This window comes from Ceratosolen solmsi, unplaced genomic scaffold (assembly GCF_000503995.2).
Source record: "Ceratosolen solmsi marchali unplaced genomic scaffold, CerSol_1.0 scaffold7, whole genome shotgun sequence".
Lineage (NCBI taxonomy): Eukaryota > Metazoa > Arthropoda > Insecta > Hymenoptera > Agaonidae > Ceratosolen > Ceratosolen solmsi.
The window spans coordinates 3567536-3593817 of NW_011948413.1; the positions used below are offsets into that span (position 1 = coordinate 3567536).

The 26282-nt window shown below is 28.6% G+C and overlaps 1 protein-coding gene across 1 annotated transcript in view; it reads right to left on the bottom strand.

The window, feature by feature from the left end:
• LOC105367631 (protein still life, isoform SIF type 1-like) overlaps positions 1–26046 on the bottom strand; it is a 40287-nt gene extending 14241 nt beyond the window's left edge. The window contains exons 1-9 of the mRNA XM_011506398.1: positions 25484–26046; positions 21593–21774; positions 19586–19704; positions 18439–18646; positions 16904–17160; positions 14297–14801; positions 11745–12284; positions 9840–10011; positions 8897–9124 (exon numbers count right to left, since the gene is read on the bottom strand). Coding sequence (XP_011504700.1) covers positions 8897–9124; positions 9840–10011; positions 11745–12284; positions 14297–14801; positions 16904–17160; positions 18439–18646; positions 19586–19704; positions 21593–21774; positions 25484–25659 — 2387 coding nt within the window. The 5' untranslated portion in view covers positions 25660–26046. The remainder of the gene's footprint in view (positions 1–8896; positions 9125–9839; positions 10012–11744; positions 12285–14296; positions 14802–16903; positions 17161–18438; positions 18647–19585; positions 19705–21592; positions 21775–25483) is intronic.
• Between the last annotated feature and the right edge of the window lie 236 nt (positions 26047–26282).

Genomic DNA, 26282 nt, shown 5'->3' on the forward strand with positions numbered 1-26282 from the left:
TTGTGTTTGCCGCGTGTTTTGTGATAAACCGTCGACGGGAAGGACGACCACTCACGTTTGTGTTTGCCGCGTGTTTTTTGTGGTCAACTTGATGTTATCATTTCACTTACAAGAGGGACGAACGACCACGCACGTTTATGTTTGCCGCGTGCTTTGTGGTAAATTACTCAACCCAGGATCGGATCAAGATACTGCATCACTGTGAGTACACTATCCGCGCAATCTCATTATTCTTGCTCGCCTATGGCAATGATCGGCACCATAATTAAACGATTTCAAGAGCATCTTGTGTGGTGACACATCCCATACAAGAAACCATTCGAGAAATCGCATCTTCACACTAGATTCAAGTAGATTCTACAACACCCATATGTAAATTGTGTAATAAATTGTATAATAAATGTATAATTAACCAACTCTCACGACTCTTGTACGGGCTTTCCACCTAACAATTTCCCGGGCGTCTGCTAGGGAGGACGGCAAACATCAGCTATTGAAGCATTGGCAGTTCGAGCTAAGAATTGCATCACTATAATTTCGAACACATTGGATTCATATACTATACTTAATTCCTTATTTATATGAATTAAGATTATGTAGTTATAAATATTATATAAATTTTGTAAATATAACAATAATTTTTAAAACTTCTATACATTTTTAGAAACTTGTTTAGCCTTTACTCTAAAAATTGAATCTCCCCAAGATCATCGATTCATACATCTATTCTATTCACATTCCTTTAAAATCATTTTCCTTTCTTTTAAATGTATTATCAACTTCTCAGAACCAAATTTAATTTCTCAAATAAATTATAAATATTTAAGATACAATGTTTAAAAATTCTTCAAATACCTTAAACATTTAAAACAAATATTCAATAAATTATGAATAACAGAATTTTCTTTCGGAAAAGTAGTGGTAACTGTCACTTTGCACGAAGTCAAATTGGCAGTATTATATAATACCATAATTTATTTTGCATTCGTATTGCATTCGTGAAAACAAACATTTTATAGTCTTTCTTCTATCATAATATAATACATTTCATTCAAACATACTTAAAAGTCACCTGTCACTTTAATTTGATTTAAACAATATTATAGACTGAATGATTTATTAAAATAGATAAAGTTAAATTATAAAGATAAATTTAACAAATCATTTAAGTTAATTAAATTTACTTTGTCTATATCTTTGTCTAAATCTACTATAGATACAAATTATTTGGATACATATTAAATGAATAAAATGTCATAAATATTAATTAACATGTGGATATTTAGTTAAAATAAATATTGTTAATAATATTCATATTGATAATATAATTCATATTGTAACAATTATATTATTATATACATCAATATTATATATCTAAATAATTAAACTAATTATAATTTTAGAAATACTCGTTCATTTAAAATATTTCAATAATATTAAAGTTTAAACAACTATTTTTTATATAAATTTTTTAAGTCAAATCAATTAAAATATTGTAGTTATTTTGATAATTGATGTATATATTCAATAACACGAAAGTTTCTTTGTGATTTTAAAGACATTATGTTTTTCTTTTTCTTTTTTGTAGCCGTGATAACTTCTAAATTTATGGAATTTTTGGTTCGGCCTTATATATATATATATATCTTTGAATAAAATTTATACGATAATAAAATTAATATTTGTCACCTCGCCAAACTATTCATTTTAAATGAATTTTAATTGTAAATGTAGTCACTAACTTTTTGATATAATTCACAAAAATATTAAAAAAATATTTTTATTTATGAATTATTGAATCTTCTAACCCCGATAAATAATAATTATGAAAGTATTAAATTTTAATTAATGTTACTTATAGAATTAAAAATATTTAGACAAAATGAAAGCATATATAATATTAGATGTCTATTTATTTCCAGTAGAAAAAGGAAAAGATAATTACGTATAAAAAACTCAAATAATTTTAGAATAAAAGGCTTTCTCGTGCGACATTTGGTAAATAAATGGCTTTGTATAAATAAACATATTTAAGATCTTACACAGTCGATTAATTTAAGCGTAAAACTTGTAAAGAAAAAATGAAAGATACGTAAAAATCTCGATCAAAAGAGATGCAATAAGACGAAACTGGCAATGATAAAAGGAGAACACAATGACAATGAAAACAATGCATAGAACGTTCGTTGCACGATATCGGAGGAAATAAGCATACACACATGTTCGTTCTACTGTGTGAAATGGCATTGAGCCACGATAACAAAGTCCAAATGAATTAAACAAAGAGGAAATTGTATAGTAAGTGGAAAAACGGAATTAAAATATGTAGGGCAAATATGAAGAAATAGCAAATTATTTTTTGCTTAATGGCTTATATTTCAGTTTTAACTTATTGTTTCAAGAATAGCGGTTATTGAAAAAGTGTTTAAATGAATGAAAATTAAGCATCCCTCTAATTTAATAGTCAATTTATTTGAGACAAACTAGCGTACCGCGTCAGAAATGTGATTAATTCTCTTGAGCTTGATATTTATCATGATAATTTGATTTTTATAATGCTGCTTTTGAAGGTGTTAGTTTATAATAATATATAATAAGTGATCGTTTGTGCACCTATTATAATTTATGAAAGATATTATGGGGTGTATATTGTCGGTAATTGATACGAGAAATTAATTTATCTTTTATATTGATCTATCGTCGAGAAAATACTGAGAATAAGAGTAACGAAAAAGTGCAGAACGGATGAAAAAGGGATAAATAAATAAAACTAGAAATAGCGCAAGGAGCAACAAATTCGAGAAAGTTCGGTATAACGCATATATTCGTGTACTCGAGGATTGCTACGTGTTCCCCTTTTATTAAAGAGAGATACATTGGGACGATAAACATTTGCTTAACCGCAGAATCTCTCTTTTCATAGTGTAATTCATTATTATTATGTTATTCCAAATTCTCGATAACCTGCTTGAAATCTTCTTAACAGAGCACTATCTTCAGCTTTACTCGTATATCACTGATTGTCGGAGAAAAACTAAAGAAGCTATGTAAAGAAAGCCGAGACAAGGGAGTGACTGAGAGGCTCGATGCAGTATTCTTTTTATTTTGTTCGAAGACTCGAATATGCGCCCACTGCTCGTTGCCAAAATTTTCGTTTTCAATGAATATACCTTTATTTCAATTTGATTATCAATGATTATCAATTTGACTTTAAATTTAACTTTTTTTAAATGTAGAGCAATTATTTTTTTATGGCAATTTTAAATAATATTAGATGTAGACTATTTTTATGTAAGGGCACAGATTACGCAGACTTACTTTATTCTCTACTTGAAGAGAATTCTATTGGCATAGGATAATTTGAAGATTAATGTATTTAGAGCATTTATTATTTCAATAATATTTTGACTTGAATTATTTTATTTGTTATTATTGTATAATGTTCATTGTAAAGTTTATTGGTAATTTAAATAATTGGTTAAATTTATTCAATTTAATAAATAATGTAAAATAACGAGCTTTTAATTATAAATTAGCGAACAATTCATGAATAAGAGAACTGAATAGTATGTTATTATTAATTACTATATAGATATTTAAATTCTATATTTTAGTATCACGACTTAAATTGCTTCACTCTCAATTAAGATACTATTAAATTGAATTAAATGTAATTTTGTATGCAAAATTTATAATTTTAATATTTCAAATACGACTTAATAATTGGTAGTACAAATTTTGAAGATTCAATCAAAGATTTAGTATAATATATAATATTAAAAATATAGTTCAGAATGCTTTATATTGGAATAACTTTTTAAAATTAAATTTTTTAATTCAAACTACCGAGAATTCTGAAAATCGATGAATGTTAATATGAAAATACTTGTGAAGTAGTTGAAATCTATTTCAACATAAGTAGATAGAACATTTAAGGAAATTTAGGGAAGAATTAAAAAGGAATGAAATGATTTTTAACGCGTAATGCGAGTGAACAAGTGACACACGCTTTATCAAAAACAATTTCTTCGATAGTCGGTCAATAGAAACACTAGAGAGAATACTCTTGAAATTTCGCACAGAATTTACCCTGAAAGAAGTAGCGTAATGAGAACAAGAGAATGAGTAAATGCATAGCAATGAATGAATAGGAGCGAGATGAAAGTTTAAGCGAGAATCGACGTATAGGCAGATAATGAGACATCGATATTCTCGCGACGTTCCTCTACGGAAATGCTTGTAGACAAGAAAGAGCGGACTAATTTAGTATTATATGCTCGTAAGCTTTGATCGCGTCCTTATGCGCACACATGATATGACAGATTGTTTACAATTGATCAAGAGCCCTCTGTTGTCACTGCGATGAGCGCTTTTATGCCATTGTTCCCGCCATTCTCTTCTAACACATAAACACTTTCGGGCTCATTCTTCGCTGGGCAATAAACTCTGGGAAAATTCGATTAGCACTCAAGCGAACGCGTATGCTTCACGTAATTATCTCTTGTAATTTCTACTAGAAGATAAGAACAACTATCGATTAATTCTCGTGAATATTCATTCGATGGGATGATTATAGAATTAAGGAATTCTATCACGCCTATGAAGCCAATATTTGATGTTACTTTCAAAATACTAGGGCATACAAATTTTAAAATATTAACAATTGTCCATGAAATGTACGTGTGATTTAGATATTTTATAAAATTAATGCTTCAAACTTTCACAATATTTACATTATATACATCTGACTAATAATTTCTCAAACTACAATTATTTTTTTATTAGAATCTGAAAGACAAAAACTATTAACAATTATAAATGTAATAAATTAAAAAAAATGTATAGTAGTATATTCTGTACTTAAAACTTTAATCATAAAATGTAGCTTTAAATCGTTGACTATGCATCATAATAATGAGAATATTAAAACTGTGAATAAAACAAGAAAAAAACAATTATTAAAAAAATTTCTTACTGTGAAGAAAAATAATCGTGTATTAAAAGTTAACAAACATTAATAAACAATTCATTTATTTAAATATAAGAGGAAAATTTAATAATATAAACTTTAATAGATAAAAAAAATTTACTCATAAAACATTATCTAATCACAAAAATAAGTTTTTTTTAGATAATATACTTTTTAATAGTTTTACTTTTTCGAGGATTAATTTTTTCTGTTATAATTATCACATTTCAAGTTACTTATCAATCTCGTAAAGTATATGGTGTCAATCCTCGACATCTTAAATCCTAAAGAGTTGATACTTCATGTATGAATATATGCACTTCGGTCTTGAAATGGACTCGGAAGACCGGAAGACGGCATCTATTTATTATATAATGATAGTCGAGCATGAGAGTCGATGTAAGTATATAAGTATGTAATATAATATAATATAGATGTAAGTATAATAATTTAAAATAATACCAATCATCAGTATATACATATAGATATATATATATTTTTCTTTTTCCCTATTGATAATAAATATAAATACATTGACAATTAAATAAAATAAATTTTTATAAATAATAGTTCTCAAATATTTATAAAATACATTTGTGCCAAGTTAATGGTAATATTATTATATATTTTTTTTTATTCTCCAAATTTAAATTATTATATAACAATATATTATGTTTAAATTAAATAAATATTATTTATAATACGATGTTAATCAAATTAAATTTATTATACCTAATATGGATAATTAAATAACTTATATTTAATATAATGTATACAATCGCTTATATCTTATAATAATATATTTATAGAAGAATCAGTTATTTTATAATTAGCTTTAAGAAATAAAATGGTTTAGTTTTACAAGTAAAGACTGTATATAAAAAATCAACTTACATATTGACGATGCAGATTAAATAATTAATATTTATAAGCTAATTAATTTGAATACTGAAAACGATAAGACAAAAATAGAATAATAATGAAAGATAAAATATATGAATTTCATTTAAAGACAATTATAAATAAAATTCAGAAATAATTGTATAAATGATAAGTGCAGAATATTTTATAGTTCATAATTAGAAACAAATATTACAGAAATATAATAGAAACATATATGATATTTTCATTATCTGTGATATACTTTAAATGTATTTTACTGTTTAATGTCGTTTCATTAATAAATGTTGTGTTTTAATGAAATTACCGACAACAAAGTCTGTTTCTGTTTTATCGGTACGAAAATTTACACATATATCGTATTGGCATTATCTGCTCTAAACTGAACTTACTTTATATGTGAACATACATATATTATGCCTGTTCATAGGAGGTATGCATAAATTCATATCACCATTAAAATGAATTTCAATATTAATGTACATATATGTATTTATAAGCAAAATGCTAAATATGTCGAGTGTGACTGTTATAGAATCGAATGGAAATATAATTTACAATACTTTGTTATTCCATGACAAATATATATAATTCTAAAATTTATTTTTAAAAAACTTAACAATATAATTAAGTTATACGATTGAAAAAAGTTAGTACGAAATAATTTTAAACATAATTAATCTGACTATTATACCTTATTCAGTTTAACTTTTTAAAATAATATTTCTCAGTTTGAAATATGTAGTAACTAGTTTCTGCTAATGAAAATCACTAAACTAAATAAATTTCCTGTATAAATCATTAGTTAAATCATTTTATATTATTTTATATAAATTATAATATATGTAGCGCAATTATACAAAAATGTTTCGAATGTATTTAACTGAGATAATCTGTAATAGCGAATAAAAATTACAATTTTCATCGCAGTTATTGATTATAGAAGATAATAACATAACATTAGTACTTTAAATATTAGTGCAAATGCAATGTTCTATCTCATATTTTCAATTATTCGAATTGCTAGAATCATCAATGATAAAGCATAAAATCTCTTACGGCTTTTGACTTATCAAAGCATAAAGTGAAATAAAACAATCGTAAAACATAATTTATAACATACCTTCACCTCAAGCCAGTAGCTAAATTTCCACAAAGTTATTAAAGAAAATGAGATATCGCGAAAATCAATAGTGAATTAAATGAAGATGGACTAAGGTAGATAAGTAGACGCTTATAATTTTAATTGGTCAGACTGGCTTAAGCTTATAAAGTGTGAAAGCCTTGTATAAGCGTTCCAAACGAACCTTTTGCAAAATATTTTGCGGTTAGCGAGCAAGCAAATGAACCCTACCCGCGGTCTTACGGGTGTGTCAATGCAATGAAGCTAGTTACTTCCCACGAAAATGAAATTACCTGTACTCCGCTTTCGTCTTAGGTGACAAATCGTTTTGTGCAACTTTTCTCTCTATCCCTCCCATCGACCGCCGGTCTTACTCACTCCGCCACTGACTCTTCTGTTCCGAGTTTTTGGAGTGGCGAGTCCCGCGCTTTTCATTCCCTCCAACCGTCATTCGGAACTCCTTCTCATACTTATTCCCAAAGAGTCCTTCTTTTGCCACCCTTTGCTGTTCACATTTTCTCTTTCATTTTACTTTTTTGCATACTCTCTGATTAAAAAAAGAATTCCGTGTCAAGAAAAAATGAACGCTGAATTATATCGCGGCTGTACAATTCCTTAGACAGCTTTTTTATTTCGTTTATGATGATCTTACATAATACGTCAAATGCAAAGTTTTTAGAAATATTATTTATCTTATTTTCCGAATGTAAACATAATTTTATAAAAAGGTTTCTTTTTATAAATTCAATGTTTTTCTATGTTCTAAAAGTTCTTTGTATGTTGTATAAAATTATATGAAAATTATTTATTAAAGTTAGTTTGAAGAAGTATTATGTCAAATAATAGAGATTAAGTAAATAAAGTATTGAAACTCCGTCTTTTGGTAATATTTCATCGCCTATTTTAAATATTTATCTATTTCAATTACAGATTCTTCATTTAATATTTCACTTCATATTTTATTAAATGTAAATTGAATAAAAATTAAACATAAACGTATTAAACATAAGTTCACATTAAAAATAATACATTTTTTCATAAATTAAAAGTATAATATTATTGAACATAATGACATATTTAATAAAATAGCTCACATTTATAATGCACACTAACATTTCAAGAAATTTATAGCGAAATTTAGACATACGTGTTAATACTTATTATAATTATTCAACTATGCCATATTTAATTGTATATAAAGTATATGAAAAATGTTAATCTTTATTTAGTCGAATTAATGTAAAAATTTTAATAAAAATAATTTTGATATAGTTATAAAAAAAAATGAATCAACGAAAGATTTATAATATTTTTAAATAAGCATAGTAATGATAATCAACGAAAAGTAAAAACAAATTATTACAAGTTTACTTATGGTAATAAGCAGTTTACAATGTCAAAAAAATTTGTCTTTGAATATTAATTATCCCCCGGCTTATTCGCCATTTTTAAAGTTATACAAATGATATTGATCTGTCTATCTCGGGAATTATGGAGCGAAAACCTCGCATAGCCTCTTATAAACTTTATCCTTTAAGAATCACAAGATATAAAAAGTTGGCCTAAATTATTAGAAGTGTCTTTGAAATTTATACGATATTAAGTGTAATGTATAAACTAACGTTAAAAATTGATTTATTTCCTAAAATATTGATAAATTATTCCCATAAAAAAAGCGTAAAAAAATCGCAGCTGATAAAAATCCTACACGATTACGCGAATGTAAGAGCTTAAAAGCCAAAAATTAAATGATAACAGTCATTAAATATATGATGACTCGTCCCGTGTCATTTATCCTGCTCTTCTCCGTCTAATACTCCGTAAAAACTTGCAATACATAAAGTTGAAAGCTCCTCGTGCAAACATTGGGAAAATACAACGCGAAGACAGGAAAAATCACTCACCTTTGCTCGAGCGAGTCAGTTCTGTTGGACTTGTAGCCACTGTCGTTGAGGCTGCCTTCGTGACGGAGCGATGGCAGCGAGTCCCAGGGTGAGTCGCGCTTGTGCATCCCGGTGTAGCCTGGAGCCGAACTCGAGGCCGCGGAGCCGAGAGTCGAGCTTCCTGACTGCCAACCATCCGAGTGCCGGAACCACTGTGCCCGCGCCGACTCGCCAATGCAGCTTGCACATCTTCAACAATAATGGACATCGACGTATAACTGCTTAGAAGAAGTAATAGTGAGAAAGGCAAGGAACCAATATCAAAGTGAGCATATATTTTAATTGAGTACAATTAATTGAGAGTCCTTTGATTTTTTTTTACGATTAAGATAGAAACTCAAACAAGGAGTGAAAGAAATGAATACGTTGTTCTTGCATTGTTTCCACGCTCCCTTGGCAAACCACCTCTGTCCGCTGTATTTTTCGCCCATTGATCGCTCGCTGTTCTTTATCTCCTCCGATCTCGATTTTCGAAATTAAAAAATACGAGTGGAAATCTTTGTCCTCGATGTCCTCATTGGACATTATGCATACTCACATGAATTGGTAGTTGCATTACAGGCGTACGAAAAATTACATTAACTAGAGAAAAAAAAGTTCCCTCATATTTTGTATAAGGCGCTAAAAATTTTGAAAAAGTATAATTTCTTCGTTAAGTTATAGATGAAGAAAAATAATTCATCATTTTGTGTGCGTGCGCGCGCGCACGCATATTTGTGTATATTTTTTGGTGTCTACATAAATTATTTTCATAAACTTTTATTACACTTGCTGTAAGAAAGTTGTATTTAAAATAAAGTTATTTTATTAAAACATTAAATTTTTAATTCTGAAATATGTGAACAGCTTTCATATTATGTATGTTTCAAGTGTCACTTTAATATAGATATTAATGAATCAATACCTTGAATTATAATCGCTTAGATAACCTCGGTCTCGATCGATCTCTCGTTCTCGTTTTTCACGCATAATCTCGTTTCTATCGCTATAATAACCATCCCTATCTTTACTATTTTGTCTTTCATTGTAATAACGATAGGATAGAGGTAAAGTCGATGACTTGCTGGAGCTTGAACCTGGAAAATACAATTTTATATGCAATATATTAAATATTTAAAGACGTTTATGAAATATTCTAGTTTCAACGTGCAGGTTTACACAATAAGCGGAATTTTTTTACTAACGTCTTCTTGATGCATGGGGCGTTCGTTGTACATTCAGCGGTATGTTTTCGGCAAATTCTATAAATTAAAATATGAATTAAATATTGTAATTCAATATTGTATAATTTACTTATTTTTTAATTATACAGATATTAAATTCAAAATACCGATGCATGTAAAAAATATATACACTATTTACAACGCTATATTAAATATTATAATATTTTTTATATAAACATTATATGAATTATTATGAAAATAATTAGAATAAATTAATGAAGCTTTAATTATCTGTTTTTTGTTTTAAAGAATACTTATTACCTGAAAAATATATTAAATATATATATCAAAAAAATTTATTGAACTTATGATGAATTTTATTTTATATTGTTTTTATGCCGTGGAAATAATTTTGTATAATAATAATTGTAGTTATAATATCTATTTAGATATAATTTATTCGTATATTCATCTACTCGATAATCTAATTTGTACAAAATATTTATAAAATTTTTATAAAATAAAACTATTCACAAATAGTTTGTATTTTAAAATATTTCATCCTCATTTGACATTAACTTTAACTATATATTTCATAAAGTTTATACTTATATTTTATAAATTAAATAAACATAAACATTTAATTTATTCTTTGTAGCTGCAATTTATATTTCAAAATATCAACATATATTGTATAGTATTTAGTTTACATAAATCCTTAACTTTTATGCCATGGAGTAGATAAATAAATATAAATAAGATTTACAAACTGAGGCATTAAACGTTAAGGTTTGTATGTATAGAAATAAATGCATTGAAATAGTTTTAATTAAAGGTATATATTTCTTTCAAATAATACTATACAAAATTAATATTGAAATTTATAAATTTTTAAATTAAAAATCTACGTAGTATTAATTTTCTATTCACAAAATGTTATTTATATAACTGTAATTCGTTAAAATTATTAATAATTAAAAACAATTAGTATTACAAACTGCTTCAGAGATGTAAACAAACTATTTAATATTAATAAGAGTTAAATATTTAAAAAAATGGAATAGAAATACATGAATGGAATAAATATAGAAAACTGAAACGTATATCGCATAATAAATATCTTAGGATTTTTCGAAGTATGTAATTAAATCACTTTCTTGTAAACAAAGGGTAGTAAATTTTCATTTCTCTGATATTAGTTATTTAAAGCTTAAATTTATATTGTCCTTTCCTGTATAATATATAGTTTTGTACATTTGAATCTTCTAGAAATATTATTTATATCACGAAATTGTAGACAAATAATTTATAAATTGATACAAATGTATTACTTTTTCAAAACAAAAATAAAATAATTAAGAGAGTTAGATTTAAAGAAAATACTATTCTACTTTTATATAATTTCTTATTCAATTATGGACGAGCTCCAATCATACGAACCGATAAACAAAAAAGCACACAAAATCCACCAGTAAAAACATAATTCTACTTCCCAACTCTATTCCATAAGCTCTCCGTTTGCCTAGAAAATCTTATAACGCTAAGTATGTATGGCCTCATGATTTATACGCATGACGAAGGCCAAGTAAGTTGTTGGATGAGAGTGGGAAAAGCAGGAAACCGCGACTTAATAGTCTCCGACTCACCCAGATTCTCCATACTCTGGCTGAGTAGCGCTTCGAAGGTGTGAAGGCTGTAGCTTTCGGCATCCATACCCTTGGCCAGAGTATTACGCAGATGCATCTCGTACTCAAGCAGTAGTCTGCTGGTTGGACTGCCGGGTGTCGAGACCGAGTGCATTCCCGGCTGCTGCTGTTGCTGCTGCTGCTGCTGCTGATGATGATGATGAGGATGTTGATGCTGATATGCCGCTGAGCCGTTGCAGCGGCGTGCCTGACAATGGGACTGTGGTTGCTCCATATCCGAATTGCCATTGGAAGAGCTCGGAGTCGTCGCATAGCATTGGTTGTCGAAAATGACGTTGTCCGAAGGGGGCGAAAGGTCACCTGTGCATCGATTACGTTCCAAATCTAAGTACATCCGGCCTCGGCCGCCTACAAAGGACAGACAGTTTGCTACGTGCAGCGAGTCGGAAGTGGTGCGAGCTCGGGCAGCAGCAGCGGACTTCTCCGCCAGCTGCTTCCGCGCCTCCCTCTTTTTCCCTGATGGTTTTGGTTGCATGTGAGCTAACGGTATACGCAGTTATGTGCATTAGGACAATTGGCATACTAAAATGGGATGTTGCTTCCATTCATAACTTTGCATTATTTCGCTTCATTCGATATTTCGTGCTTGGATATGGTTTTTTTTGTATTATTAAGGCTAGCTTGTTTCAGTCGGGACAGGAGAAGGGCCGACTTTTCATTTGCCTGGTTTAAACTGAGAATAGCAGTGCAACTAATGATACAGTGACATAGCATCCTTTAAACATTGAAGAAAATTTTCATTTGTCGATGCTAATTAAACAGTGAATTCTTGAGGAATCTTGAATATTATCCTATCATTATTTCCACTCAACAATAAAATGTCTCAATTTATCATAAAGGATTACTGCACAGATCTGTTCAATAAATTGTGAAACAAGTTGAAAATTGTAAAGAAAATTTTATATTGATATCTTTAATAGAGTCTGTTTAGACAATTGTTACAAATTTCTTAGTTTTTCTAAAAGCTGCGTTTGATCTCAAATAGTTAAACAATGAATTAAACAAATTCACTATCGGAACAAATATGTTTATACTTTTAACAAATCAACATCTTATTAAAATTGCTTATGCACTCAGGAATTTAAAGTTTGAAATTATGCATCAACAATTACGAAAAGGAAATGAAAATATCGTAAAAAAAAAATCAGATACTAGAATATCGCCATACATTGGATAAAACAATTATAAACGATAGTATTATAAAATAGTAAAATATATACAATCATGCAGGCTAAAATTTATATATTTATCACATTGAAACGATCAATTCTATTGATTTGTAATGTTGCACAGTGATTTGATTATTTAATATTTTTACAAAGATTATATCATAAATGCAAATAAATATGTAGGAATAAAGTTTAATCGTAGAAGTAAAATTTAATGAGAAAATAACTACTTCAAAATCACAATTAATACACAAACAACTTTTTCGATACAAAAGAATTGCAATTTGATAAATTAACATTTAATCTTTTAAATTTTTCTAATTCGTAATTACAAATATTAAGTGTACTAAGTAAGCTGAATAATAATATCAATTACTAATAATTGTAACATATTGAACAATTATTTGCATGGAATATTTTATCTTATTTTATTCTATTAAAAATATTATATATTTATTTGTATTAATTTAGATTGTTAAATCAATCGCATTTCAGCTATAGTATATAATAACATTTTTTTCGCGTTACTTTATTCAGAGACATATATATATATATATATATATATATATACATACATACATACATATATATACATATTATTTCTGTAAGCTAAACAAATTTTTATTAGTGAAGCAAAAATTGTATAGACTAAAGTAAATGCCTTTAAAATACGCGTTTTAAATTCGCTTGTCCTTCACGCTGATAAGAAATATTTACTTTATAAATATAAAGTCGATTATTGCTTAAACATCTTAAAACGAAAAATATAAAATTGTACATCCTAAGACAATTACAGCAATTTCATAGAATTTAAACTGTAAATAAGATTAACAAATGTTATGTATTTTACTTAAAAGCAAAAGTAGCTTTTTTAATTTAAGTATTTTTTTGCATATATTTAGAAAAACAAACATGATATTTTACAAATTGAATTTAATTCTTACAATTTCTCGTAAAATAAATCATGTATAAAAAGCTATTTTTATATTAAACATAAATATGCATGATTTATTTCTTTCCCATAATTTTATCATAAATTGTACGTTTACATATATTGAAAAAAATTGCTGTTTATCAATGCAAGCAAATACAGCTAATAATATAATAATCAGACTCTTCTTGTCGTACATTAAAAGTACATTATGCTACGCGTGGATATAATTTTAATCGTTACAAAGTACAAGTATTTTCTCTTTTTCTAAAATTTATCAATTAAATGCCAAGATTCAAATTTTCAAATCAAGATCGTTATCCTTTCTACGTCATTTCTCTGTTATTTCTAATCAGCGTGATCGACCTATCGACTGCTAATGCGTGATGTACCGGAATACTGTCGATCCATCTCGTGAACGCTCCTCGAGCTCTGAAACTTGCCAGGATAAGGTTGCCTATAGGTGTGGGCGTAGCCGTCGGGCTCAAGCCCAGAGTACTTGGACCCCGGTCCAGGCCCCGGTTGGCAGTAATAGCTATGATGGCTGTGCCGTTTGCGCGTCATCTCCGGCGAGGTTAGGGGACTGTCGATGCTTGAAACTGGCTTCAGGGAACGCCTCAAACCCTGCTGCTCTTGTCCTCCACCGGCGCGCATGTCGTCGGTGCTCTTGCTCTTACTACGACGGCCACCCTGGCTGAAGCCGCGAGTTTGTGCCTCAAGCTCACTGTAATCCGCTGATTTGGTGTGCTGCAACTGATCGCGACGGTGGCACTTGAGGCTGCCGCCCGCTTGCGTACCTTCGGACTTGAGACAATCGCTTGGTTGGCCGCTGCTCGCATCCTGTTTGCTCGGCTTCTTGGGCGAGGGTCCGATTCCCTTGTCCTCCACTGCGTCTATCTGTAACATAGAAGGTTTTAGTAGTAGCTAGAAGTAAGGCTTCCGACATAGATTCATCGACACTATTCTAACTTAACTCGGATACTTTGATCGATTGAAGCACTGTTTAACAAGTAAACTGCATTTAACGCATACTTTATCAATACTTTAAACAGACATCTATCAACACTATTAAGAAAAATATGTTACTCTCAAATGAACATTTTAGTTAGAGAAACTGTTTGATTTGAAGTTATTAAATATTTATAAATGCCGTATTGAAATAGAATATAAAATTAGGCATTATTGTGTTTGATATCGAAAAATACAGCTATAAAGTAAATATTAATTTTTATAAAGAAATTAACAACTAAGAAAACTTATAGATTAATAATTTATAGATTAATAAATAAATTAAGTTCACATTATAATGATTTATATTATGCCACTTATACACGATTCTATATAATATTTCATTAATAAAGAGTATCTCTTGCAAAAATGATATTTAAGTTAGCTATGGGAATATATGGGGATAATATAAATAATATAGGGATAAGAAAGTAATTCTCAATATTCTTACAACTGTTAAAATAATATATAATTTTTTTTATATTTTGCATACTGATAAAGTAATTCTCAATGAAAATTAAAAAAAAATTATTAATGATGAAAGAAATTAATTAGGTTATCATAATTACTCATGATATAATAGAGATAGATTACAAGACAGTGAAACTCTACTGTTTCTTTTATTATAGTTATTTCGTAAGAAATTAAAAATTTTCTAGGCATTAAATGTAATAAAAAAAAACTAAGAAAAAAAATTAAAAGTGATATAGTATAAATACATATATAATATATAATATCTTAATTCGATCTAAAAAAAATTAGAGAATTTTGTTAATAAATATAGATATAGAATATTCGGAAAAGTGTATAGATAAGAAAAGTTATGTTTACTGATAAGTTTATTTACGATTAATTCGAGCCAAAGTTTCTGTTATTAAACATTACTACAATAATGATAGTAAACGAAAATTTTCAATTTTATATATTTAATATTAATATTAAGCTTTACAAACACATTATTTATTTAGAACCAAAAACTATCACACCATAAAATAATATATTAAATTAAAATATAATAATTACATATTGATAAAGTCTAAAATATAGATCGAAAATACAAAAAAAAATCATTTAATTTTAATAGAAGATTTAAAAAATTAATACATTAAAGAAATAATGATAAGGGTGAGTCCCTAAAATAATATTAAGATTATATTACAATAAAATTATATTTCTAAAACAATAAACTGTAAAAGATTTTAATTAAAAAAATTGTACTTTACTTATTATTGCAATAACGATGATGATAGTATTTATATTGACACTAATAACAATTAATAATGGATTATTCCATTTGTTTGTGAGATGTGATTTTAAAAACGTAATTGTAATAAAAAAAAATAAAGCTGAACTGGCATGGTATTGCAGTAAGTGTATTCCATTAAATTTTAATGCAAAGGATCGCTGTTTGCGTTAAAAATACTAAGATATCTTGATGTTATCATACATTCAAGCCCATTAAAAATACGAAAATTGTTGAAAAAATACAGAAATTGGTTAAACTGAATTTTCAAATTTAAATTATACTTTATTCTTATAAAATTTACGAATGAAATTAAGAACTTAAATATTTAATTTTCAGGCTCAGGAAATTTAAATTAAATAAAAGTTAAAAGGATTTCATAAAAATAATAAAATCCGTCATAGACCAAAGGAAATTATAATATAAAATATTATTGGATTAGTCAATTTTACATGAATATTTATAAAGGAATTATCGCTTACCTTTACGTCAATACACATACATTTAGAGCCAACTCATGAATAATGGATAGTCAATTTAATTTTTTTTTCACATTAAATCAAAATGATTTAAATTTTTTGTGCAAAGCAGAGAATTTTTCTGTTGAATTTATTTAATTAATCTCTAGGCGTAATTTCTAGATCTGCGAAGATCAGATCTATAGAAAAAACATGGACGGATCTATTTCTAGAAAAATCGATTAACTGGCGGATGGCCGAATACTTCTTCATGTGTAAAATCAATGTACCTGCGACCCGACTGTACTCGTCCCGATGGCAACATTCACGGTTTTGGGTGTTGTCTGACAGGTCTCACTCTGCTGCTGCTTGTCCTTGAGCTTGATGGAATCGGTACTTTTGAGGCCCTTAGTTACCGTCCCAGTACCGCCTCCACTATTCACGTTGTCATATAGTGAGGCGCTCGAAGTAGCCGTCATCTTTTCCCGGCCGCTCATTTCCGGATCTGCGGAGCGCGTCGCGATCCTCGGCAACGTCGATGAATTAGCTATAAGATACGCAAAATTAGTTATTCCTGTAGATTATGCTTGCTAGATAGATTTAATTCAAATGTGGTAATATATAGAGCAGATTATTTAGCAATAATTTGAAGTGGAATATGTAACTGAAATCATTAACTGGATTTATATAGTTAAAAAATACAAAGGTAATTTTGGAGATTCTAATAACAAGTAAAAGGATCGATTAAAAGAATTGTAATCTTAATGTATTTAATATTTTAAGAAAAACTACATTGAAATATATTGTTGAGTGAAAGTGAACAATTGAGATATTGGAAACGAGCTTCGTTTGGTTGTGAAAGTTTTCAAATACAAAAGAGATAAAGACAATACGTAAATGTTGTAATTTTAAATGAAATTTGAGGCTACTGTATGAAATAATATGAAACAAAACTGTATTATAGTGCACGACTAATATATGTACAATAGTTTGGTCGATCCAAAAGATACCAAAAGATGCGATGTTGTAATGTATGAAGTAGTTGTTGACTGTCACCTTATATATAATTTCAGGCACCTTCTTCGTTCATTAGCTTTGGCCATTCAATCAAATACTTTATTTGCAAACTTTTCCTTTATACAGACCAAATCAAAGAAATTCAAGTATCCACTGTTAGTACACCTAGTTCTATATTATTTCATATATTTTTAATTTTCCCTCCGACGTAAAAGAATATTTATCTAAAATCGGAGTTATTTTATTCTATCAAATATTTTATAACCACGCATTAACCACATTAACGCTGATAGATTTACTATAAAGTTATTTATCATTTATATTTTAGTTACGAACCTTAACAATGAAAATAAGCTCGTATCATAAATCTAATAATTTAATAAGATTCGCCAATCGCGCTGTAATTATACACAAACTCTTTTATTCGAAAGTCAGAATAAAATATCAGCAATAGGATTAAAAATTAGTTAATATAATAAGACTTACGAAAAAATTAACTTTCTTAAATAACTAAATGATTAGGTAAAAATATAATGGTTGCGTGAAATAGATATAAGCTTTTTTTTTAATCGGAACAAAAATCTCGCAGTCACACATTATAAAATTTCATCCGGTCGCGTCCATAACATTTTTCATGAATTTCAATAATACAGTCGAGCCCTTAACTCTTTGTTAAGCCAACTTCGAACGTGCATATATCACTGGTATACTAAAGCGAAATATTTGCATTACCTGCTAGTCGCTGATTTATTATTCAGCTTTTCTAACACTCGGACAAGGGGATCATGAAACGGAAAAAGCAACGTACCACATGTGGGCCTGCATCTCGGATCCTGGCGTAGTCGATTAAATTGTTCGGGTGTCATGCAGGTGCATTGGAGCTCGCGCGACCTGCTCGGCGATGCGGGCGTCGAAAGCGGCTTTTGGCGTGTTTTGACCTTGGTCTGCTTGTTCAGGGGTTCGAGCCTTAAGGAATACGATGAAGAGGCCTTACGTGAGATCTTGAACGATGGCGACTGGAACATCGAGACAAAAAACTTTTGAGGTCGTTCGCTGAAGAATGAGAGAAAATTATTAAAAGCGCGAGTTTGGAAGTGAGTGAGTGGGACAAGCGGTGTCAAGGATGGATTTTTTATGTTGAACGAGACTTGATTAGGAAGGCTATCCAAAATGAATTTCATTTTGCGAAAAACGTAGTCGGGTATTTATTAATTCATTCAATCTATTACATTTGATATTGAAGCTCCAATGGATTTTTTAAAAGCATTACTTTGAAAAATTGATACCCCCTCGTTGAATACCAGTCTTAATTTATTCATACGCGTTAATTAGTAGAATATCAATACAAAACTTTATTTTTTGCTATCGTATTAGTTATTTAGCAATGCATCAAATTCTTTAATGTGAATAGATATTAGTCATTCATAAGAGAATAAATATAAGTGAAATTAAAAATTAATTTTCTTACTAGGCATATTTAATGATATAATATTTAATGAAAACAATAATTATTAAGCAAAGTGTTTACGAAATTAATAATAAAAAAGCTTCATTTTACTTATAAAGTATGATAAATACTAATAAAAAATAATATATTAAGAAAGATGACGAACGTTCGCTTTAAAGTGGATGAACAATTAAAAGCTTAATGATACTATAAATAATCTATAATAAATTTTAATCAAAACATAAAAAATGTTATGATTTAAAAACTAATTTTCTTATAATGTTTACTTAAAAAAAAAATGTACATTTACAAGGTTAAGCAATTTTTCATATTAAATTCTGACATATTAAATTCTTTAGTTTTAAGTTAAAAACTTATAAATAATTATAAAAAATGTTTAAATATATTGATACGTGTAGATAAAGAGTTTTAATCATTTCTATCAGCATCCATAACTCAACGCGACAATTTTAATCAGACTTCTGAATGTAAACACGGAATTACTTACCACACATTCCTTGAATTGCTTGGCATCGATGGGACAAGTGAAATTTAACCCCCAAGTATCGGATGTCATTGTGTCTTTCCAGTAGACAAAACATTCGGACGCTTGACCTATTCGTGTCCCTAAATATAAATATAATAGAGTTGATGAAACAATGATTTATTTCTTTAAAGGAATATAAAATAAGATAGAGATGTATTTCTTAAAGAACCTCATCGTATATGTGTAATTCATTCTCTCTCAATCAAGTAGCTATTCTGTGTTCAAATTACAGATTATAATCAAACTCAGGAAAGCAGATTTTAATAATAAATGAGAAATATAGGTCTTATAATTTTATAGTATAACTAAAAATGAAAGAGCCCTAAATTAAATGGGAGAATAAATTTAGTAAGGTGGATAGAAATTAAGGTAGATTCGATATTAAATTTAATTAAAAAGTATATTTTTTTTTTAAGTACAAAATGATGTATACTTTTATATCTATTATAAATAGATATAATTTTTTCAATATAAATACATCTATGTATTATAATCAAGTTTATTGTTATTGTCATATTTTTAAATTGAGTTTGCAAAAACAGTTACTTAGTATATAGTTAATATTAATTTCGTTATATTTTTTATCTATACTTAGCCACTCACATTATGTTCTACGAACTATGAAAATTCTTTTCTCATTGCAGGTAAAATATTTACTTTTTAAAGCATTTTTAATTTTTATTGAAATTCTTTATAATTTAAACGATACTTTATTAGAATTCGTCGGTAAAGAGTAATGATGAATTCATTAAAGAATTCTAATCGATTAAATTATTTTACGTATTACTTTAATTGAAAATTACTTTAATTCGAATTTATAATCTTGTTTATAAAAAGTAAGAAACCTTTCATTATTTTTATGCAGAATATACATTATTACCAGAGCCTATAAAAAGAATTGAATTTCTAACTTACGCTTTATTTTTTATGTCACTAAGTGGCAAAAAACTATTTCCTTTCAATTTATAGATAAGTTATGAGTCAAATATTATTATCAATATTTTATATTTTAAATTATTAACATCTAATTTATTTCATAGAGTATTTATTTAATATTTAATAATAAATTGAAATACGTTTGAAAATTCATTATAAGAAATTTTTTTGACTGTATTTAACACTAAATAGTTACATAAATTATTTTGATAATTCGAATTATTTAAATTAATTCATTAAACTTAGTTTAATGTAGTTTAATAGCTTATAATAACAATTCTAAAAATTTACGAAAATTAAAACAATATTTTATAATTGTATATGGAAATAAATATTCTATTAATACTTAATTTCTCATATAAGGTTAAAATTAAAATTATTATAAATATAGGTATCTTTTGTACTTTCTGTTTAGTAAATAATAACACTTGTAAATTATTTGCATACTATAAAAAATTTGAAATTTCCGTGTAAAAGCAATAGTTTTATTAATCTTTGTAATTACTTACAGTGAAAGTAAGATGCTATAAATTTTTTATCTAATATTGAGAAATAACATTATAATAAGTATAAAGTAATATTTTAATAAAAGACTTTATATTAGGAAGGGCTACATTGAAAATATAAGAATATAAAGATTTATCTGTACCTTAAAAGTACTTTAGTTGTCTATAATTATGAAATTTTATTATCTTTCAAAAATAGCCGAAGAGTTTTATAATTCATTTTATAAAATATCAATAGAATTTCGAAATTCACGCGTTTAATAATAATTCTGAAATGATAAAAATGCCTGCATCGTAAATAAGTTAAATTTAAAGCCATTTTATGATTGGAACAAGTTATAAAAATAAAGCAAATTCGATATCCTAAATAAACTTACACGATTCCAGATCTCAAGCAGACCGAAAAATTTCTCGCTAAATATACTCGTTAAAAGTTATTAACTTTTCCTTATGAATAAGAATCACAGTTAGGAAACAAAATTTGAATGTCATTAATTTTCAGCGGATGAGAAGTGTGAATAATTACCAGGTTGGACCAGCCGCACATCGAGAATCTTGTCGACTTGACAGTTATACGCCGTTATATGGAAGATAGTCTCCGGCGAGTCCTGGATGCAGGTGATGCTCACCGGCACGAGGTCCTCCGAGACCTGCTGCCATTTCACGCTCCCGGAGCCGCTCGTCACATGGAACACCTCCGCCCATAACCTGGGGGAAAATATCGGCAGCTCACGCGGTATTACTAGATTCCTTTTTAAGTGCTAATATGATCCACACTTGGCAAGGCAAGTACTAGCAAACAGGCCAATAACGTCCCGAGATAATTCACAGCTTCGATTCACAGGAGGCTGATTCCCGAGTTTGCGTTATTTCTCACTCAATCGTAGAATAATTGAGTTTTTACAGATATGTTTTTACGAAAAATTATGAAGTACAGATTAGACTTATGTGGCTCACTTTTTATGTATTTTAAAATCATTTTATACAATTTGTATAAGATTTGCGAACATCTTGAATTATACGAACACCTTAAAAATTCTATGTACGAACTCGTGTCGATAATAATAGTCGAAGCTCTGGGACGTTACGGACATATGTAGTATGCTTACCAAAACTCTCAATATCGAACAATTATACACAAAGCCAAGTAGTTTATATATAGGTGCCTTTTGGAAAAAATGTACTCTAATCCTTATAATTATCGTGGAGGATTTCATACGAAGAACGAATCAAGATTAACGAACAGTAAGAACTTTTAGCGTGCTTAGTGTTGCACGTAATGAAGTCTGGTGACCCCTCACAAAGATTAAAGAGCGCTTAAATAAATGGGAATGCATAATGATTTCCGCGAGCACCGCCTTTGAGAAAATACAATTTGCTGCTTTACCTTCTAAGCAAGACTCCCGTTTAAACTATTTCCTTCGCACGTCTAATCGCAGTATAATTGTTTTATTTTCACGATGCATTGACGTATTTTATATGTTAATATAAAAGTTATTGTTTCTATTTTGACCCAATCAATGGCAATTATTAATTATTATTTAATGCAACGTTTGTCGTAAAATAAGTGCTATTTATGAATGTTAGTATGCATGTGATATTCTTATTATGTAAGAAATATTGAATATTAAGAAAAAAAAAAGTAAAGAAAATGAAATTATACACATTAACAAATGTCATGTATGTCATTTCACTTTAATCTTTTAATTAATACATCAATTCCAATGTTGTAAGTACAATAAAGTAAAATGAAATTTTGTTAGTTCAGATAATTAATTGATTTTATTTTATTTTATTTTGCATTATTACACTATAATCTATCCATGCTAGAACATTAATAGTTAGAATTATAAATTTATTATTTATGATAGAAATTTGATTTTGCTACATGTTTTATTACAATCAAGATTATACAATTTTCAATACTATTTTCTAAGAAAGTTCAACATTAATTCTCCGGCTATCAAAAATACTCATCTATTTGAATACGTAAAATATAAGATAAGTAATAAAAGCAGCCATTGATCCTTTAAATGTAGAATGTCGTATACCCCATAAAGACCTAAAAAAACTGTAGACAGCTACAACGCATTCCACCGAGAAACTACATATCTAAATACAAGTATTTCTATTCATGCAAAGCGCGGTGTTTAGGATGAAATGAGAGAAAGAAAAAAAGAGACACAAAGACAGAGAGAGAGAGAGAGAGAGAGAGAGAGAGAGAGAGAGAGAGAGAGAGAGACACACATACAATATAGAATTTCTGCACAAGTATAATAATTTTGATTTTTTTTTTGCAAGCGATGTCGTGAAAGACGAAGAAAAAACACTCAAAGACTAGTCAGAGAAACGCTTTTCATGAGAAAAATTGGTCTCAGGAGTAGTTCCCTATAGATAGTATAAAGTTATATTGCAAAAACTTTTTGGACGTGACATGAAAAGATGCTTTACGTAAGTACTGATCAAACATTATGAAATTTCAGATATAGAATTTATTTTTAAATAAAAAATATGAAGTTGACAATTATCAAAAGTCAAGTAAAACTCTATGTTATATTAGATAAAATTAAATTAATGGAGTTTTAATATCATTTCAGAAATTTATTTTATATTCTATAGAAAAGATGATATAAAATCTAATTACTTCTTTATTAGAATATTTATATGAGAAATTAAAATTTATACTCAAATTTTTCCATATGCTATCAACTACTTTGCCCATAAAAATAAGAAATCGGTAATATATTAAGCCATCATTCAATTATCAAGATCACTAAATACGAGAACTACCTTTCTTTTAAAGATACAAAAACTCGGAGCCACTTTTAGTAAGTTAGGTATTTCTTACTTATATACTTATATATGCATATAACTATACTATAGCGTGTATACCTTATTTTATAGATATTAGCTTAAAAATTATTCAAAAACTCTATTTCGTTATATATTTTTCATACAGTAGAAATTTTTATGTAAATAAAATAAAATATCCAAGATAGGTTGCATTATTTAAATAAAAAACATATTTCATTATTTTTCACAAAAAAATATTGAATAATATTAAACTATAATATACTATAATACCGAGAAATTTATATTTAAAATTTGGTAATCCATGTAATTCCCGTAGATGACTTTTTAATTAATTAATAGATTTAATACATTTTTAGCCTAAATATCAAAACTTCAGTAATAAAATGTTTTCCATAATCGCTATCACGTCTTTAATATATATACTAGACATATACAGTAAAAAATTTATCGACTTTTGTAAGTTTATATATATGTTAAATTAATGCATCCTTAAGTATGGATAGAATACAAAAGTTTTGTTCTTTTATTTATTAATATGTATTTTTATTAATATGTAAAATACTCAACGATGTAAATTAAATATAAAAAAGTGATATAAATATAAAAAAAAATACAAAAAAGCGATACTAATTTGTAACTTTTTATGAGGAAACTTTATGTAAATCTTAAATGAATGCTATCAGTTCATTTATTGTAATTCCAATTCATGTATATATATATAAATTCACTTCATTTTATTATTCATTTTACTTGTTTCTATTTGATATTCCTCACTGTAATTGATAATTCATCTAATTTTTATAAATTAACTTTCTTCACAATAGAAATTATTTCACAATTATAATTATCTACAAATCACGACTAGTTTACAAAAAAACTAACTCTTCGTAAAAGGTGCTAAGAATTTTATATTAAAAATTATTACAAACTCATCAATTATCCCCAACTATACTAGAAATGGCTTAAAGTCTCCTCAGAGCTAACTAAAAATATTTTATACTCTCGAATAATTTACTTAGTGCACTCTCTATTAGTCTCAAGTGTATTACGAAGTGTACAATAAATGACATTAAAGTAAACGAAATAAAGAATAAATATGACTACAAAAGGGAAATAAGAATCAAAATATTATAATAAAATCAAAGTTAGTATAGGGATTAAGCTGATATTGAGCGCAGAATCCCGAAATAATTAATAAGCAAACTGTGCACTTCGTTTTAAAAAACGGGACACGCTTCTTTATTTTGAGAGCTTCATCAATTTCCAAATTTTGCTTAAACAAACTCAAAATTATAAAATGAATGAGCTCATTAAGATTGATGGCCTTGTTCGAGTTTATCATTTTAACTATCGTTGTAACTTGGAAACTGAGGAAGACGAACAATCAGCAATATGTATAGATCGCTCGGCTACCACTCTCCAGCCCTTATTCGCAAAACTAAGTGAAAAAAGCGCGGGTGAAACGAGCAGCGCTGAAGGGTAATAAGTAATAAGTAACCAAGGAAGGAAGAAAAAAAAATGAAAGAATATAGTGATACTCATTAATAAAATAGACCAATATCCAATGGTAATGGTTGAAATGGTTGTCAATGGTAATGCGCACCTCTTCCTCTCTCTTAAGCTTCCGCACCTGAGCAAGTGACCCGTTTCGCCCCTGCGCTCGCCGCCGGCCCCGGAGCCGTTGGCGCGGCCCCGGGCGTTCGCCTGCCACGGCGAGTCCTCGTATCTGTAGCCCTTCTTAATCAGAGGCGCGCAACTGCACGACAGTTTGTTGCCCATCTTACCGCCCGACTAATTTGGAAGCGCTTGTTAAGATCTGCCAACGGGTTCAGTCGATTCTTCTCTCCTTTTGACACGTTGGGCGCATGTAGTAGTTGCGTTTGGCTTCGGTTATGTCCCGGACTTTGGCACTGCAGTTCCACGTATTTCCTCTTTCCTCCGCTAGCAGCACCAGATTCTCCGCTTTTCTCGTTCTTTTTTCCTCCTCCTTGATTTGGCTCACCTGTGTCACCTTGGGCTGTTAGTCCAAACTTTACGTAACTCGCTTGACGTTCCACGGGAAGCACTCGGTCAACGCTGGAACTCGGCTGAGATTACCGAGATCAGATAATTGGAAGCTTGTTTTATTGTCACATCGTTGCCAGCCGCTCTGTGCACCGAGGAGTCTCAACATCACATGGCCGCTGAAATCAGAAGCGACACCAGGGCAATTAGAAATATTGAGCTTCGTGCTTACGGCTAAGTATGCTTAATACAATATTCTCTAGGTTTACACTTATCGCCTCGTTTTATTTCAGCATGGATTTTGTATCAGCGTATATCGCCATGCCACTTCAACAATTGATTCAATTTATGTAAGGCATGTTTATAGACAAAAACGCTCGAAATAATAAAGCTCAATT